The sequence below is a fragment of the Notothenia rossii genome (genome assembly GCF_949606895.1).
Source record: "Notothenia rossii genome assembly, chromosome: 3".
NCBI classification, from domain to species: Eukaryota; Metazoa; Chordata; class Actinopteri; order Perciformes; family Nototheniidae; genus Notothenia; species Notothenia rossii.
Window position 1 is genome coordinate 5,526,274 of NC_136901.1, and position 19,841 is coordinate 5,546,114.

At 41.0% G+C, this 19,841-nt stretch overlaps 1 protein-coding gene across 5 annotated transcripts in view; it reads right to left on the minus strand.

Moving 5' to 3' along the window:
* The window catches only part of atp11a (ATPase phospholipid transporting 11A), a 37,413-nt gene extending 18,650 nt beyond the window's left edge, over positions 1 to 18,763 (minus strand). For 2 of the 5 annotated variants that reach the window (XM_079671918.1, XM_079671917.1), the window contains exons 1-4: positions 18,382 to 18,763; positions 1,449 to 1,571; positions 900 to 989; positions 654 to 734 (exon numbers count right to left, since the gene is read on the minus strand). In XM_079671918.1, the coding sequence (XP_079528044.1) occupies positions 654 to 734; positions 900 to 989; positions 1,449 to 1,571; positions 18,382 to 18,426 (339 nt within the window). In that variant the 5' untranslated portion in view covers positions 18,427 to 18,763. The remainder of the gene's footprint in view (positions 1 to 653; positions 735 to 899; positions 990 to 1,448; positions 1,572 to 18,381) is intronic. The other 3 variants (XM_079671915.1, XM_079671916.1, XM_079671919.1) reach the window with 3 other exon arrangements.
* Positions 18,764 to 19,841: the final 1,078 nt, after the last annotated feature.

Here is a 19,841-nt window from a genome sequence, read left to right on the forward strand (position 1 = left end):
CGTAACTCAAGCATTTATGCAACTTGATTTGAAGCGTGTGTGTGAGGGGCAGGCAGCACTGTGTGTGTGTGTGTGTGTGTGTGTGTGTGTGTGTGTGTGTGTGTGTGTGTGTGTGTGTGTGTGTGTGTGTGTGTGTGTGTGTGTGTGTGTAGGGTGACCAGGTGTCCCGCTTTGGGCAGGACTGCACACACAGCATTTTTTTTTTTATTTGTCCCGCGTCCAACAAATTGAGACTATGTCCCGCATTTGAGTGACAGTCGTGCAAAAAGGCCGGATCGGTTCGCTGACGGCCGGCACCGCCCTTTATTAATATTTTTTAATTTTTAATTTAACCTTTATTTAACCAGATAAAAGCATTGAGCTAAAATGTTATGTTCAATGCTGACCTGGCCAAGAAGGCAGCAACGTTACACATATCACAAACATGAATATTGTTTAAACAGCATCATGTTGAGCTGACAGGCCACAAAGAGGTCCATAATGTGCAAACCCCCCCCCCCCCCCCCGTTGACAGTTCACGAGCGCATCCATAGTGTCTCCCCCCGCCCCGTCCACCCAGTAAAAAACTCCCGACTACACCACTGCGTAAAGGGGTTTAACGTCAATATCGAATTCCATTTATGAATTTATAGTCGCTAAGGTTTGGGTCTCACCTGCTTTATGGAGGTGACGGTGATGACGAAGAAGAGCGGCAGCCCGCTGGTGATGGGGCTGGTGGGAGTGTCGATTATCAACTGAAGTGACAGAGGGAATTTAGGGCAGAGGTCACATATAGCTAAAAAAAAGTAATTTACAAAGATGTACTTTAATATGAAGTACAAACATATTGATGAGCTTAATGTCCATCTTTATCTTGTAGTAAGTACAACATTCAAGCTAATTACAGTCAAAGCTTTTACCTGAACCAGAAATATGATGAGAAAGTAGAAGTTGGCGACTCTCCTGAACTGCTCGAACATATTCTTTGGGACGAAGTTCCAAAATGTGTACTGGAAGAAATAATAATGTACATAAAATACATTTAAAATCAGAACACTAAGCATATATAAACTATCATAAACAACAACCATTAAAAAACATTGTTCTGTCTGTATTTTTTGTTGACAGACGGAACAAAAATATTAATAAACAACTGGCTAAGATGGCTAAACATATTTTATTTAATAAATAGAGAGTCTTATTATGTAACCTCCTCAAAATATAATACCCACTCTGCTACTGTATGTTCTATTGCTACAGGAATAACTCACTCACACAATAACACAAGCTTGTTGTTTCCTTTCCTGTCTTTTTATATGCACTGTCTGCTATTTCAGTGTGAGTGTGAGTGTGAGTGTGAGTGTGAGTGTGTGTGTGTGTGTGTGTGTGTGTGTGTGTGTGTGTGTGTGTGTGTGTGTGTGTGTGTGTGTGTGTGGTGTGTGTGTGGGTGTGTGTGTGTGTGTGCTGACCTTGGAGGAAACTATTCTGTTGTCGGGGAATCTTTGCTGTATAAAGGCCTCTGTTCCTGGGGGAGGCTCCTTGTGGCCGATGTAAATCGTCCGGCTGTCGACCCAGTTCTCCTCACCAACACACTGCAAAATAAAGAGAGGGAGGGACAAGTTTGTGAGTGTGAGTGTGTGTGTGTGTGTGTGTGTGTGTGTGTGTGTGTGTGTGTGTGTGTGTGTGTGTGTGTGTGTGTGTGTGTGTGTGTGTGTGTGTGTGTGTGTGTGTGTGTGTGTGTGTGTGTGTGTGTGTGTGTGTGTGTGTGTGTGTGTGTTGGTGATGAAGTTGTTGAGTTTCATTTCATGTCAGTTTACAGCCCCATAAAGCAAAATAAATCATCCAACATATGCAAATCGATGACTGAATGTGTGAAAATCGTAAACACACACACACACCCTATGAATACACTCCTACACACACACACTGACTACAGCGTGACACACTGTTTCGTACATTTACAGAGTCAGAATGAATGAGTAATTTCTGCACCAATGAGAGCTTTTGTTACCACGGATACACGGACCTGCATGTGACTCAGACTGGAATGCATATAACACACATGTTCACACATGCACACACTTGCATGTATGTATGTATGTATGTATGTATGTATGTATGTATGTATGTATGTATGTATATGCTTCATGCAAGCTTCTTCTTTTTTGACATGTCTTTGTTTTGCCTCTGATTGTCCTGCTGCTGTTTTAATCGCTGCAATATTAAAGATGCAATCAGTATTTGTATTAGTTTTTACTGATAAAAAAAGGCCATTCTTAGTTATACAGTAAGTGTGGTATACTCAAACGCTCAAGTAAGAGCTTTGAGAATAAAGTATTTCAGGCAGGACTGGACACGCACAAACGCACAACCACACATACACAAATAGCGGATCTAGTAAAGTGGATCTCTTTTGGTTCACATATATTCCGTTTTATCTTGATAACTCACTCCTGTGATAGAGGGGCTTTTAAATGCATTTTTTGCAAGATTTCTCATTTGTAGTTGTGATGTTTAGAAATGAGAACAGCTTTAGTTGAACACCAGATTGAATCTCGTCCAGAGGGCTTTCTTGCCATAGTATGCAGCGGCCATCTTTTAGCACCTGATCATATAGATCTGCAGAGCGAGAGGCGAGACACAGACACAGACACACATCTGTGGCTGGTGAATGAGATTGAGTGTCAAGAGGCAGCATGGCCCATTTTCTGTCTGTCTGTCTGTCTGTCTGTCTGTCTGTCTGTCTGTCTGTCTGGCACACACACACACACACACACACACACACACACACACACACACACACACACACACACACACACACACACACACACACACACACACACACACACACACACACACACACACACACACACACACACACACACACACACCTCTAAGATTACCTTGTTTGAAATGGAGATCTATTTATATCCTGTGACCTCAAACTATTTATAAGGAGAGCAAATTGTGGAAATATAGGGAAAGTGAGAGCAAGGGAAAGATTGGCGTGCAAATACAAATTGATATCTTAAAAGGTACAGTTAATCCTCTCTGTGTCCCTCTCTCTATGCTCTGTTCTTCACCTTCTGAGTCCAGCATGCATTAACACTCATCCTGCATTACATCTATCATACCAGGGAGGATAGTGACAGAAATCTGATGAAAACCAGAGAGCATGGAGGGCTCTCCAACTCTCGCCCACACACTGTTCCTGCTTTTCTCCCACCTGCCTGCTCCGTCTGCTTCACCTAACACGGTTTCTTTTTTTTACAACACACTTCCTCTTAGTCGACTGCATCATGGAAGAGAGCCATGCATATACAGGAAGCCCAGAGGAGCATAAATACACTTTGCATTATGGAGATGACAAGGGTCGTATCTGAAAAAGAGCTGCAGAGATGAACAAATCAGTTGTTCACTATTTCATTAATATTTTAATAATCTGTTTGTCCTACAGGTGGAGTTCATCTCTTTTGGGTATGATTGGCTGACAATGATGTCATCAGTTGATAAAGATGGTCAAAAATACATTTTCAGCTACAACTTGAAGCCATGTACACGTAGAAACCCTGCTGACTCACACAGTGATGATGCACCTTATGATTATAACATGACTGTCTGTTAAGTGCCGATCAAATGGAGGTAATGGAGACAGATGGCTCAGTGGGCTCCTCTCACTGTCATCACTTCCCTTGTTTTTCTTGGAGCAGCTTTATTGGTTTTCACGCCTCTTTCCTCTCCGACTCTCACCACAACCTGGATGGCCTCTAAGCAGACGATCTCTCTCCTATCGATTTTTCGACTTTCATCCCCCTTCAAGCTTTTTACATGAAAGCCTCTCTGTGTATAATCGGATAAAAAGGCAGCTATCACAAACAATAGCTGGGCTTATGAAATAACGCTGCCCTGTGTTAGCCCGGGCCTTCAGCCTTTAGATGTAACCGGACACTTCGGGCTATTCTGGCTCTGATAATCACTTTTAGCGGCGTTTCGGGTTGCAGGACGCGGCCGGTTTCAGGGGGGTATTTATAGTTGGAAGGGAAACATTTGTGGTCAGAAGAGAGAGGGACGGAGAGCTTTATCTCCGTCTGTCTCACTCTGCAGCCACATCCATTTCCCTTAAAGCCACATTAGTGGAATGCGCCGGGAGCCTTTTAGGGATCTCGCATCCTGCAACATCAAACATGTATGAGAGCATTAACCTCTGGGGTCTCTGCCCCGCGGGATCAATTTAGATCTGCAGACTATTCTTCTCGTCAATTGGTTGTTTTATGTCTTCCTATCTGAGAATAATGTACTACTTTTAGGGAGGATTTGAAGGTTTTTTAAGGTCATGTTTAAGGGGAAGCCTGAATGTGCAAACAGGTGCACATGTTTTACAGAACTGAAACTAACTATTTTAAAGTTATATTTAAATGCATTACATTGATACATCAGACCATTTCACTTTCAAACTCCAACAATCTTAATGACTCAAAGCTCAACTTAAGTGTGTCAGTAGGTCGGCGATTTCAAAATAACAATCATTGTTCCCACAGGACCTGAACACAGCATTGCAGAGCCAGAAACTGAAGCCCCACGGTGACCAGGAAGAGAGGAGCATATTGTAAACAGGAAGAGATTGACCCACCTACACACACACACACACACACACACACACACACACACACACACACACACACACACACACACACACACACACACACACACACACACACACACACACACACACACACACACACACACACACACACACACACACACACACACACACACACACACACACACTTCCTGAAACAAGCAGCTACCCCCTTCACTCCTCTACCAGCTGGAGTAAAAGGAAATACAATGAATATATTGAGCATTACATGGAAGTGTTTGTAGGATACAGCCAGGGAAGAAAAGCAGCGTTAATTTTAATCTGATTATTTTCTCCCTACCAAAAAAGACATTCTGATCGGAGGGACACAGAAAAGTTTGAAGAAATCCTCTAAATGTCTAATTTGACTAGGCACTCTGTTTGTGCCAATTAATTTCCAAAAATGCAGATACATCCGTAAAAACATGATTACACCGGCACAAAAAAACCTTTCATTCAATTTAACATATTCCTGATTTACTGTTGTTGCTATGACACCTGAATGTCCTTGCTGGGATTTAATTTATCTTATTAATAATAAGGTTTTGTAACATTTTGGGAAATGTCTGATTTAAAACCATAACATTTCACCTCTGCTTTAATAGTGCTGAATGATGCCTGGCATGTAAAGATAACATTTACTGTGAGCAGGACACACACACACACACACACACACACACACACACACACACACACACACACACACACACACACACACACACACACACACACACACACACACACACACACACACACACACACACACACACACACACACACACACACACACACACACACACACACACACACACACACACACACACACACACACACACACACACACACCTGTAAAATGCTGAGCTGTTTTGTACGACCGATGACCAAACCCCAGTGTATTTTATCTCCCGCTGCAACAGGTGGCTGAAAATAAGTCTCAACAATAGCCCACGGACGACAACCTGCTCTCTGAGATACCGCTGACACATACACACACTTTCACTTAAAAGTACTGTGTCATATATCAGGGATCAGGTGCAAACACAAGTGATATCTGTCTGCTGCCACTGAGCTGCAGAGATAAGAGAAATCACTAAATCACCTTAAACACAGACAAAGAATGTTTTGGCTATAAGGGTCGAGGGATAAATGTAGGCGTGTCGTGATTTGCTAGCCGTTTATTCTCAGTATTTAGAACACGGTAGTGCTTTAGGAGCGTTTTCCAAAGTCACTACTTTCTTTGTGGCTGCTCCCGATGGATTCAAAGTTAAAAACAGGCACTGGGGCAGGTTGGAAATAGCAGCGAACACGTTCTATTTTGTGTTATATGCATGCTGCTCGGCCTGGGAACATGAGAATCTGCTGCAAAGTGTACATCCACACTGCAGAGAGATGTGTGTGTGTGTGTGTGTGTGTGTGTGTGTGTGTGTGTGTGTGTGTGTGTGTGTGTGTGTGTGTGTGTGTGTGTGTGTGTGTGTGTGTGTGTGTGTGTGTGTGTTTAACCTGCCAGTGCAACCCTAAATACCAGCTGTGCTCCCCATCTGTTGCTCAGCCTCATTTGAGACCAGACCAAGTGCCTTCACAACGAGAGGAGAGCAGTCAGGGAGTATTTACAGTCGAGGGAAGGGAAGGATTGAATTTGTCAGACAAAACCTGTTCCCTTTTATCACTAACCGCACATGAAAAATCAAGAAAATAGCGTCCAGGGAGACAGACCAAATCCCCAGAAGTCACACCTCTATTTTACGTGTCCCAACAAATACCTGAAAGGAACGAAGTGACATGAACCGTAATGCATTTCACACGATAACAGTTATGTTCCTGGCTGGCAGGTATAGAATAGGAGACACTACATGCAGGCCAGATGGGGGAGGGGAAATAATGAAACACCTTCAAACTCGAGAAGAAGTCTGAATAAAAAGCTGTTATTGTGATACTGTCGATGTGTGTGAAGTAAACACAAAGACACACAGGCAGAATACTAACCAGTTAAATCAATACCAGTCTATGACGCAAACTGTTAGTGTTAGTGTTAGTTCATGTTGCTTTAATAAGACCGCTATAATAACTACTTTAAGTACTCATACTTATATTCCAACGCCCTCTTCCTTTGACTATACTGGAAGCATACGCAACAATAACTACTCCTCCTATTAGTACTAATTTGTTCACTTGGCATTAACTACCGTGATTTCAGTACAGGGAGTCAATAACATCTGAGTAATCGTCTGATGAGTAACATTTTGATCCTCCTAAGCTTCCATTGAATTTCCTTAATCATGAATCAAAGGTTGTTTATGCAACACACTCCATACTAACACACCTGGATCAAACCAATGCACAGTCACAATAGGATGTGGGAGTGGCGGGTAACGGGGAAATAAATCAAAGTGACAGGACTCCAGGTGCAGGTAGACTGCAGCAAAGCGGTGTAGGTCACTCTGCAGCTGCTTAGCGTCACACATGCTGATGTAATGGTCTAATTTAAATCAATGTGGCTTGATACTCTCAGATTAAATAGATCTCTTATTCCTTGTGGTTCTCTAATGGGATGAATACAGTTGAATCTCCTCTAACACAGATACATGTTAGAAATCATCATGTAGTTTCACACAGAGGTTGTTTCATCTCAGAGGAAAGGAGTGACCTCCTGGCCTTCTGTCAGGTATGCAGAGAAATTCATTAGCCTGGTTTATACAGAGGAGGTCTCAGAAGGGAACTGCTGTAGCACACTGCTGCATCTACTGTTGCTCCAGATCAAAGTTACCACTGTCATGACCTAAGACAGTGTTTTTCAAAGTGGGGGCCCCGACCCCCCGGGGGACCGCCAGGGGGCACCAGGGGGGTCACGCAAAGTTTGAGGTTAAGGGGAATTTTTTTCTTTTTTTAAGGTTACATTTATTTATTTTATTTTTTTGATGTTATTAATAACTGCATATCTATCAATCTATGTGTCCTTTGGTGCCAATCTTTTAATATTTATTAATATTTTATTTTTTTGTTTTTAAATCACACGACCGCCCTTCAAGCCAATCAGAATCGAGCTGCCGCTACTGAGAGTGAAACTGATAATCTGCTCAGCTTTTGGAGCAAGTGAGAGCTAGTGAATATGTCTGCAGCTGGATGAGAGCACGGATGTAGCAAATATTGTTGTTTATATGAATATAAATATGTTTATTGTTAATATTACTGTTGAATATTTTATTTAAATAGCTTTCAAAAATGCTAATTGTTCATACTGTTCAAAATTATATAATATTATAAAGACAGAAATCACTTTAAAAATGCTTTAAAAATATGTTTACTGTTGATATTACTGTTTAATATTGTGTGTTAGAGCCAGTATTTTGATTTGATAAGAAAGGCCACCTAATGGTGACGTCTGTAGTCAACGCACTATAAAGGACTACAATTCCCACGGCACCTGTGCTAACGCCACAGTGATGGGCAACCTGTTGAGAGACGCCGTCGAGGAACAGTTTTTAACCGTAACGTAACATACTCGTACTCGTACCGTATACGTGCACACGAACCGTACAAGTACCATTTAAGTTGTGAAGTTATAAGCATTATCAAGAAAGAAAGAATACCTAAGTTGTTTGTTTTATTTTTGCCTATTTCTTTTGAATATTGTAAAGGCCTATTTTTTATGTGCAAAAGTTCGTTATTTTATTTTTGAGCAAACACATGGCAACATCTTCTAAACCATCGGAGGCCAAGCAACACTTCAAACTGTGAGTACTTTAAGGAAAGAAACGGGTTAGAACTGTCTGTTTAAGGCGTCTAGTGGCTTGATGGAAAAACAAGGAAGGAAGCCACGACATTGTGTTAAGAATGTTTATAACAGAAGACACAATCAATGTAATGAATGACAAACAAAAGATAAATACAATATTATTTTAGAAGAATAACTGATTATTAATTATTAATTAAAATATATATTAAGAAAATGTATTTAGCTGTATGATTAAGTTGTCATATTTTCCATCGTAATGTACTCATTTTTTTAAAAATTGCAACAGGGGGGTCCCCGCCAGAGGATAATGCTATATGGGGGTCCTTGGCATGGCAAAGTTTGGGAACCCCTGACCTACAGTAAGATACTGGTGCTGGATGCAGGATGTACAACAGCCACAATACCCCCCGCCATAAATAAAGTCTTGTGATTGATTCAGATTTCACACGTCTCCATTGAGAGCTACTCTAATGGCAGTAAGCTGCTTTGAGCCGTTATTGCACTCAATGAAGTGGATGCAGCATATTGCAGGATAGATGCAATACGGGGGGGCCGAGCGGCTAATAGGCTACCCACTCACAGCTGAGAAAGGACACCATTGTTGTGGATTTCCTCGGGATAAGCATTCTTTGCATTTAAAGGGAATGAACCCACTGCTCATACTCACATGACCCAGAACGATCACATGATCCCCCCTGACATGACCTAATGCTGCATTCAGGTCACATATGTGGTAAAGGCTTGAGGGTGAAAGGTCACACATGAGAAGGGTTTTATTACAGTAGGAAGTCAGTAAGTTACCAGGTTGTAGCTAACAAAGCTCAGGTGGACAGTCCATTTAAATAAGATCATTTCCGTTTCCAAAGCTGCACAGTTGGAAGCTTTTTCAATCTCTCACTATTCAGCAGTTCGTAGATTAACAAATGCCAATGATTCAGCTCACCATGAATGCCCCTAGAATTGCCAGCATTTAAAAACAACTCAAAATAACAAACATGGTGCATACCGTCTTTGGATATCCTGATGAGCAGTATAAAGAAACACACTCCAATCCAAGCAATTATCAAAAATAATGAAGTAACTGAAGCTTAAATGCATCTGTAACAAAGACACTCTTCAGATAAACATGTGTGTGTTTGTGTGAGTGCCCAGGTCACACGACGTGTCTGCATTGATCTGTGGACACTGAGCGCTCTAATAACTCTGCCATTGAAAGGTGTTTTAGTCAGTTGAATACTTATTTCAATATGTCGGTCAAAATGAAAACTTATACTAAGTTAGAGTCACTCGAGTTTCAGCTGTTTGGATGCTGCTGATAATCCCGTCAGCTGCTGATCCACTGTTTGTGTTGTCCCTTCCTGCTGTGAAGCAAAGTGTCTTCTCTTCTCCCAGAGAAAGCAACCAAAATGCTTTCAATACTTTTTTTAATGTGTTTATTTTCTAACTTTCCCTCTTCTCGGTATATCTGCTTCTTGTTAATGGGAGCACTTCCCTAATGTTAGTCCTGTTGGGAGACGGCTACTTAATGGTGGTCATTACACTGTTAGTGTTGCCGGTAATCATTCCCCCCCTTTTCACACACACACACACACACACACACACACACACACACACACACACACACACACACACACACACACACACACACACACACACACACACACACACACACACACACACACACACACACACACACACACACTTTCATTATCAATTTGGCAGCATGTAAGTCCTTCTGTATTAGAAATCGTTACAAGAAAACATGTCTCATGCATTCCTCGTTTTGTTCCCACGGTGTCAGACAGTAAAGTTCAAGCTGCCACAAGTTGGATGGGAATTGCAGAAACTCACTTTCACACTGTTAACTGATATCAATACAAATTGCCTGCAACATTTTTGATAACAAGCCAAATGCCGGGTGTGATCAGTTGCCTTCATTAGCTCTATGGTAACTATGATCCAAGTTAAACTATGCCAGAGTGGAGCAAGGTCAATAACAACACCGGGGATGGAATGAAATAAAAACTATAAGGCCCACTCTGTGTGATTATTCCTCTCCGTTCGACCTTTCTCTGTCTCCATCTCCACTTTAGTTCTGTCTGTTTGTCTTGTTGGTGGCTCCTCGTAGACGCGTTCCTCTCCAAGGACTCTAAATCTGTCTCTCTCTTTGTTTCCACTCAGTTTAAATCAACTTTAAAATGCTCTTCTTCAATTAGTAGCATTTCCCAACAGGCTGCCGGTCGAAGAAAAATATCCGAGACACAAGCGTAATGGAAACTTCTGGAGCAAAGACTCGAAAACAATCCACTAACCAACTCTGAAGATCTCTCACCCATAAGAGAGTAATCAACACTCTGCACAACAAGCAAGGCACCTTAACGCCTCTCCCTATAGCATTGACTCCAAAGAGGTGATAGACCCCGACAAGCTACTACCTGATGTCCTTAGCCAGCAAACTATCTTGTGTCCACTTGTGTGCTCGACCTTTAACAAGCAATACTAAGAAGTCCAAACTGCAGAAAAGTGAGTTCTGTTCTTGTATTATTTATCGTGTGCCTTGTGGAGTTTTTTCCTCCATCTGAGCTCCCTGTTCGGTTGGTGGCGTTTCATTGCCACATGTCCCCATGAATCGCGCTGCCCTTTAATGTCACCTCGGGAGACAAACACACACTACAGGAGAGGAGAAATCACTATGTGGTCAGTTTGTTCTCGTTATCTCCTCGACAACCACGAGGATAACATTCTCCCTTTCCTCTGAGTCACTTCTAGTGCTGACGGTTATATCTCACCGACTGAATCATCCTCTGTTTCTTAAGATTTAATCTCTCTTCCACCATCCGCTAATTATTTCTGTCCCTCCTTCCTCTTTCCTTATGACTCTGACAGTGGTGTGAGAAGTAGATCATGTGGTAAAGTTAAAGTAGCAATACTACGGTGTGGAAATACTCCGTTACAAGTATCCTGCATTTAAAACATTACAAGTGTAAAAGCATTGCCATCAAAATATACTTATAAGTACCAAAAGGAGAAGTATTGATAAAAGGGCAGTGGATTATAAATTCATATTGGAGAAGAGATCAAACTGAATATACAAATTGAATTTCTCAAGTACAGTACAAGTACATTGAAATAAATATGACTGTCATAACAAGGAAAGCGACACACTGACTACAACTGAAAACAATTCTGACTATTTCTTCCTACATTCCTGAAAGTGGTGGCAACAAGTGTGTGTTTCTCATCTCAGGGGGAGGGGAGATCACAGGATACATCAAGAGGGATCAGGGGAAGCATCATGTGGCCCTCATGAGACCGGTCACATGGTGGAAGTATTGAGATCTAAGATCCTCACACTTTACAGCAAATGAAGAACACATCATCTATGACCATTAATGCACTCAGTGAGACCGACTGCTGCAGGACAAATCATTGATAAAAGAAAGAGACACAGAATAGAATATGAACCTGAAAATGAGCATAATAGGGCCCCTTTAAACTCTACACCATTGAAGAACACTATGCTAATGTGATGCACGCATCCTGGAAGACAGCCAGTCGTACCATTGAGCTTCTGCTCCATCAGCTATTTATAAGGTGCTGCTGCAGTCGTATTTAGTGTATGTTCGTTTGTAAGACTACTCAAAAGACAAAATGTTGCATAACGGTAAAAAAGAAAAACTCAAAAAAAACTAACGCTGTTGCACAAAATCCATGATGCCTTCCTACATTTACTGCCCCCACGTCTAAAGACGATCCTCATTTAAAATACATAGTAAAAAGCTAGTATACATTGTGAAACTTGCCTTTGTGCTGTAAATCTATACTGCCTAATCAGACCTGATGACACACGATGTAAAAAGTTCTGCTGGGTTGCACATTTTGTCTCTTTCGTTTGTGGCAATTACGCTCAAATATTAATGTGCTGATTATTTATTCATGTCAAAATGCTACACAAAGCACATTTAAAAAGGGTTTAGAGGTCATCTGGGTTTACTCTGATGCACTCAGACTACTACATATATATGTGATCGTAGTTCTGTTGTTAATATTGTTCTCCTTCCTGTCTGGTTTTTAAATGAGAAACTGACACCAAATTCTCAGAAGCCTTTGTAGAAACCATTTCCAACATGACTCTCAGGCTTGTATCCCGCACCATTCCATCGTTTTGACCCAAGATCCAAACGGAATAAACGTAGTGGTCGTCGAGCCACGTGAAAAACCCCAAAAAATGAAACGTCTAAAAAGCCCACTTTTACTCTAACGCCACAACATGCCATCTCAATTCTATCAAGTGCAGTGATGTGTAACCTAAGCTCAGTGTTACATCACTCTGACAGCCTGACAGCGTGTTAGAGACGTTCACAGTCCTCTAACGTTGATAATGTTACAGACTAATCGATGTTGTTTCGGGTACACAACTTGCTTGCTTTGGAAATCCCTTTAGTGCTCAGCAGTTTCATCTCAATACTGAACGCTCACAGGCAATTAACCGGCATGCATCATCTGCACTTCCAGGCAATAATAAAAAACGGTTTGTATTTTGTCGCTTAGCAACAAATGCATCTTCAGACAGGGGATCTTTTTTTATAAGATGTTGTACAAGCGCTCGCTGCAAAAGTGGCTTCACAAGTGCTCCCATTGGAGGCCATTGAAAAGCTTTTATCTCAGCCTCAGGAGCTCCATATTCTGCGGTGAATCGGCTTTTTGGGAAGGAACACACTCAAATATGAAAGTGTTTCTTACAAAAAGTCAAAGAAACGTTCAAGGTGAATCAATCCTGTGACTACAGATACTGCTTTCCACTCAGTCTGAGTGTTACATCGTTGCAAAACTGTAAAGAATGTACAAAAAAAGATGCTACGGAGAGAGACACAGCCAGAATAAAAGCATAAAGCCTTGATAGACGTCTGATTCAACAACTGCATTCTTTTAACCTTTAATATTTTATATATAAAAAGCAGGAAACAATGTCTTAACTTCTTTTATATGATATTGAGTCAATAGTTTGGGGGCTTTGAATGACAAAATAGGATTTGTAAAGACACTTTCTTTGATCTTTAGACGCTGGGATCAACTTTTTAAACTATTTTCTAATATTCTATAGACTAAACAATAATAACAATTATTATTTTAACATTTATTTTGGGGGGCGCCTTTCACACCTTACCTGTTTAAGTGCTCTGTCTCGATTCAAAGTCACACACATGTTAATACAATGTATAGCTTTTTTGTGTCTTGTATTCGAGTTCTAGTGAAATGCCTTACTTTGGCTTTTAGTCTGTCTATGCTTTGGAACTTCAAGAAAGATGCATTTGTTTTGTATGGGAGGAATTTCAAGTGTTGACATAGGGGCAATATAGGGAACAATTAAAACTGTGGATTTAGTGAAGTATCAGCCGGGGTAAGACAAGACAAACAACAGGAAATGGACTACAGAAGGACACAGAAGGACACAGGGTACAGGGTATAAAGAAAATGCCAGTTTGAACAGGTGGGTTTTGAGTTGGGTTTTGAATGTTGTTATGGAATCAGACTGTCGGATGTGTAGTGGCAGGGAGTTCCAGAGTCTGGGAGCCGAGCAGCTGAAAGCTCGAGCACCCATGGTTTTGAGGCGAGAGCTTGGGACGGTGAGAAGTCCTACGGACGAAGAGCGGAGTGTGCGGGAGGGGGTGTACTCCTGAAGGAGGTCGGTGGTGTAGACGGGGGCTAGGTTGTGGAGAGCTTTGTATGTGAGTAGAATGTTTTTGTAGTCAATGCGGTAGCGTACAGGAAGCCAGTGTAGCTGAGTGAGAATGGGGGTGAATAATGACAGGTGAAGCCCTAGATCACATGACATGTAACTTGACTTACATACTCAATACTGTGGGCAATCCCCACAGGAGCAATTTGGGGTGAAGTGTCTCAGTGACACAACGACATGCTGACTGCAGTGGGGTTTGAACCTGGCTGTGACCCCCTGATCCGAACACCAACGCACAACCCACTGCACCACACGCCTAGATTTAATACCACTAACGGGAAGAGCGTGACTGATTCTGACAATTCTTGCAAGTCGGCAAAATGTTACTTCCTGTGAGAGGCGAGTGCAATAATCCAATGAATCAATAGTTTTACAATGATGACTTCGAACAAAAAAGCAAAGAGAGGTGAAAAGGGAGGGGGATGTGTGCAGAGTCAGCATTTAGGAAGAGGGGGTGTACTCTCACTCCACTTTTCTCCCCCTTCTCTGACGGGAGGACCCCGGGGAATGCTGCGTCCACTCCCCTCAGACAGAGAGAACATTAAGGTGCACCTGCCCCTCTCAGCACTTTCAACCCAAAGTTATTATGATGACCCAAGTTCAAACAACGTCTCTTTGGATAGCACCATTAACCCGGGGCTATCCATCATCTGCCTCCCTGTTCAATGGGCTGTAATACACTGTTAATGTTTTACGCACAATGTACACGCATACAAGCCATTACTGGAGCTCAGCACGTACTGTAAGGGCAGCGTGAAAAGTAGTATTTGTTAGCTCATTAGCAAATGTCTAATGGTTTGTAATACTAGAACCAACATCCAAAAGTGCAAAGAAAGATACAAAATGAAGTGAAATGTGACTCTTATTGTCTCCTCATGTAAACAACGCAGGAGCTGTGATCTAAAAGTGAAGCAGCAGCCAGTCGACAGTGGCTCAGTGCGAGCCGTAAATCTGCAGGTAAAGCGGTTAACCCTGGTGCACTCTGGGGATTGTGGGCAGTATGGACGGGTCGGGGTTAAGTGATTAGCAGCCGGCACACACACAGGAGCACGCTTCAAAAGTCCTTCAAAATAAAAGCACTAAATAGGAATGTAATTTCACTTTTGACACACACAACAAATGAAGCCATGACTATAACGGTTATCGTTTACAGTTAGAATATAATAATATGAAACACAGATTGACATTTGTTTGTTAAATTAAGTTTAAATTAGTATGAAAAACAGTAAATAGGGTCCTTGAAGCAGCATTTTTATTTAAATTAAACTTCAATGATTGTGGTAAGGGATTAAATACTTGTGATGTCTGCGAGATCACTTTTTAAAGACATTTATCTGATGACAACTCTATAAGAAGCTGTTCAAACTTCAGCTTACATTGTCAGGCAGTCTGCTAATGAATTATTGACAAGTGGACAAAGCCAAGGAGTTCATGTGAGCCGCTGCCCTCTGCGTCACCCGGCAATACTGAACTGCACCTGTCCACAGTGACCGTTACACTACAGAGAAGACTATACCACCACCCACTTCCCTGTTAACCGTTATTCCTGCCTAATATGCACGGATCAGTTGTAAGTGCAATGGTGGATATTAAGCAGCAGGAGCTAAGATAATGGCTTGGATGTGAGGGTATAGCTGTAAAATGGATTAAGTGTGTGAGGGTATAGTGAACACTAATAACCCTTTAATCCACTGTGTGAAGGCAGGAAGCCAGACAGAGAGAGGAGAGGCATTTCCTGTCCAGGAATCCAGATTTGTCTGCGGCAGAGGAATGCTGCCCGGCGGCTTTAAACTCACTGAAGCACAAGATCTCTATTTCCTTTTCAACTTAAGTATCACAATTTGATATGGATTAAATCAATGATTCAGATTGAGATCGAAGATATCTCCAATCTCACTTCTTTTGTTAGAATGTGCTATTTTATGTATTAATCGAGTCAACATTTTGCAAACTGTTTTAAAATATTTTTAAAAAGGAACGAAAAAGTAATTTTATAAATCTGATGGTTAAAAGGAATCTGCTAAAGAATGTTAGGTGTCATATATCGTTGATCTACGTTTATCAATGCTGCTCTGCGCTTTAAGTATTGAACTGAGCACCGCAGAGTACATTTATAACGCATTTACAATACTTTTAGACTTTCCCAGAGAAGAGAACAAAGGAGATCAGCTGAGTGAGTACAGTACGAGTACACTAGCTCTCGTAGCTCGTACTTGTCACTGTGATTTCATTTTGTTCTCATTCTTCAGGACAGGAGCGACAGCCACAACCATTACAACTCTACACGTTGCACTTAAAAAGCTTACATAACATCCTTTCTTCTTACTTCATCTGCTGCACATGGGGAGACCGAAACCCCCTGAGAGTATAACTGGTGTCCTCAGCTCAACTCTATCAGACTAGTGTATTGTTATAAACTCAGGAATTGCATTCAGCCTAGTTTCCGTTGATTGCTGAAACACTGAATGCATTTTTTGTACATTTGACTTGACTCTAATTTCATTTTGTATGATTGACATGCCTTTTCAGTGAAGAGAAAATGTATTATGGATCATCTGATTCACATGATTGATGTTTGAGAAGGTCAAAATTAGCTAATTCTATTAATCTTTCAAATGTCGAAACTAGTAAACAGACCGCCTGTTAATAATAGTATTCATTTATTTTCCAAGTGGTTTATAAATCAAGCAAGTTTCCTGCAGGTATATTAAGACATCACTTTAATTTTAATGCTGAAAAAATATTTGAAATTGTCTAAATAGTACAGTTATTGTCTACTGCATAAAATGTGATCACAGTCCTTTTATCTTCTATCCGTTTGTTTACGGATAAAAAGACAAATCTCAACATGCTTACTTTATAACGCTCTCATTCTTATGAAACAGATAGGCTATTCAAATGAAGACTGAACTTCCAGTTAGCCTAATTCACAGAGTGGTCAGAGGGGATCATACTCCATCATAGCTGACTCGCAGTATTGACGGATATTTCATTAAGGCCCTGTATTGACAGCCAGATGAATGTTCCTTATCCTCATCTTAAGCAGCCTCTCTGCATCCGGGTTTTTTGCAGCGGCAGTGCAATCAATTGAACCCTAACCCATTTGTCTAAAGCAGTTATCCAGAAGAATTACAGCAGCAGACCTCATCAGCATCCCACATCCTTCCAGTCACAGACTTGTCTCTGCATGTTGCTCACTATAAAGCTACATTTCACCCTCCACACAGCAGGGACTTTATCTAACCAGCCCTTTTCAACAGTTGCGAGACTGTGTCTGAGCCTCAGCTGAGCGTGGAGCCGAGGTCTAACCCTGATGTGGATTATTGTCAAACGCATTACCGTGGAGCCCTAATGCAACTCACAGCCATAGAGGCCGGCTGCTCCACTGCTGGCCATCGATTTCAGTAGCAGGGAGAAAACAACTGGAACAACTGGATTACATAATTCATGTGACTGACTGATCCATTTGTAGTAGAATTCACAAAATAGACTGATATGCACACAAGTTTTGCAATTCAAACCATTTTAAATGATGCAAAACAAGTTCAAACTATGCAAAACAAGCTGCCACTGGATTTGCTCTAAAAGTGCAGTGATTTAAGCCCCTTTCTTTCTGTCGCTGTCTGTCTGCAGCTCTTGACATGTTCTGTCAGGTCTGCATTACAACCAGTGATAATGATCTGTGACTCAACCTTTTACACTGCCATGCTCATGTTATGATCCAGGTGTGTTTGAACATGGTGTGCTACAACACTTGAATTACTATCTAAGAAACAAATATTACTTGTATGCCAAACCGCAATCAAAAATATAACGTTTTAGTCTACCACATAGCACTTTTATCCGTACAACTATACTACACCACGTTGTATTTTAATATTACAGAATGATGTTGTTTTAAACCATGACATTTAAAAATAAATCCTCAATAAATTATATTTGGACGGGATTTTGAGTCATATAAGAGACTTGCACTCTAAATTCAAACTGCCATTGTTTTTTTTTTTACATTTCAGGACAAAACAATAACTTTCTATTAAAAAATAACAGGATTCAGGGTGTTTTCACGCTTCAGACAGTTCCCCAGTCATTTCCCAACGAGCCTCTTTCCACTCCCTTTCGCGAACTTAATCCGGATGAGTAGCTGCTTCGGCGGAATTTGAAACCAATAGTGATAAAAAGCTTACACGTTTTCTTTTTATCTCGGTGACATTGCAAAGGGCTTTAGTCTGCACAGAAGAGGCTTGGATAAGCAACATTTAGGAGTGCGTAAACGTAGTAAAAACTCACATATCTGCTGATGAGGGTCCGCAGAGTGCTGAAATCCATCCCCATCCTGTTCCTCTGCTTCTTCCTCGTTTACAAAAGGTGACTTGACTGTAGACGCTAACTTCTTTTTAATTCTCCGGTTTTGTCCATGACTTTTCCTCCCTTCTCTTCTTCCTGAATAATAGAAGAAGAAAAAAAAGGCTCGGTCCCGACAAAAGCTGCTCCAAACAAATGCAAACCTGAACTCACCTATAGGAACTAACAGGCTTTACTAGTAACAGGAGGAGCGTGTGTGTGTTGTCAAAGTCAGTTCATGCAGAAACACACAGGTGGGCTGCTCTTCCTCTCTCCCCCTCTGTGTGAGTACTAGTAAGCTTCTTGGCTCGGACCAAAGGAGCTTTTCTCTCATCTACGTCACGAGCAGCCAGGTGGTGGCTGAGCGTGGAGGTGAGCGCATGCGCACTCTAGTGTTTTCGGTGCGTAATTGATTGGAGTTTTCAGTTAATTAGGCTACTGATTTGTTTGTTTGGGGGGCGTAATGTTACACCAAAGACAACATTAGGAATAACTTTAGTTAATTAAATTGAGGAAAATGCAATGAATGATATTGCAAATCATTTACATGGTTGGTTGTGTGTGTGTGTATGTGTATTTTATGGGGTGTTATCGAGATTCGGACTCCCCGGTGGTGCTGTCCATCCAGACGGTGCTGAAATGATAAAGAATAACATCGAATGCACTTTTTTTTATACATTACTAACATTTTTAAACTATCATCTTGATTAAAAAAGACGAGATAAACAGAACGAAACTATTGATAAACATAACGTATGAATAAAATAAATTAAAACAAAGGCTATAACATTACTCAAAATTAAGCCATTTAAAATATATATATCTTAATTATTTGTTTTAATACATTTGGCCTCTGAACTATGAACTTCAATTCTTCACTACAGAAAATGTGCAGAGTTTGAACTGTTCTTATTTCCAGAGGTATTATATAAACTATAGTTGTGAAATGAAAATATAAGTGATTTTTAAGTCATCAGTTTAAGTGTTTTTAGCTGAGGTCAGAAGGGTCAGAACTACAAAAGGTACAGTAGTTTCTTTGTTTGTTTTCATTCATTGGTCCATCCTCTGTTTCCTGGAGACGCTTTTCGGCGGGTTCTGTTGAAACACCAGCGTCACAGTCACCACAATAACAACCACCATATCCGGTGGTGACCTTCAAAATAAAAGCCCTAAAAGTCAAACTCAAGACTACACATCTTTGAATACATTTTCAGATGTAATAATAAGACTGTCTTCATTTCCTTCTTATATATATGTTGTCTTATTAATTTCAAAATGCCAGTGGCTATTTTTACATTAATAAATATGTGAAAACATATGACATTACATGTCACTTGTTAGACGCTTTTATCCAAAGCGACTTACATACTCAATACTGTGGACAATCCCCACAGGAGCAATTTGGG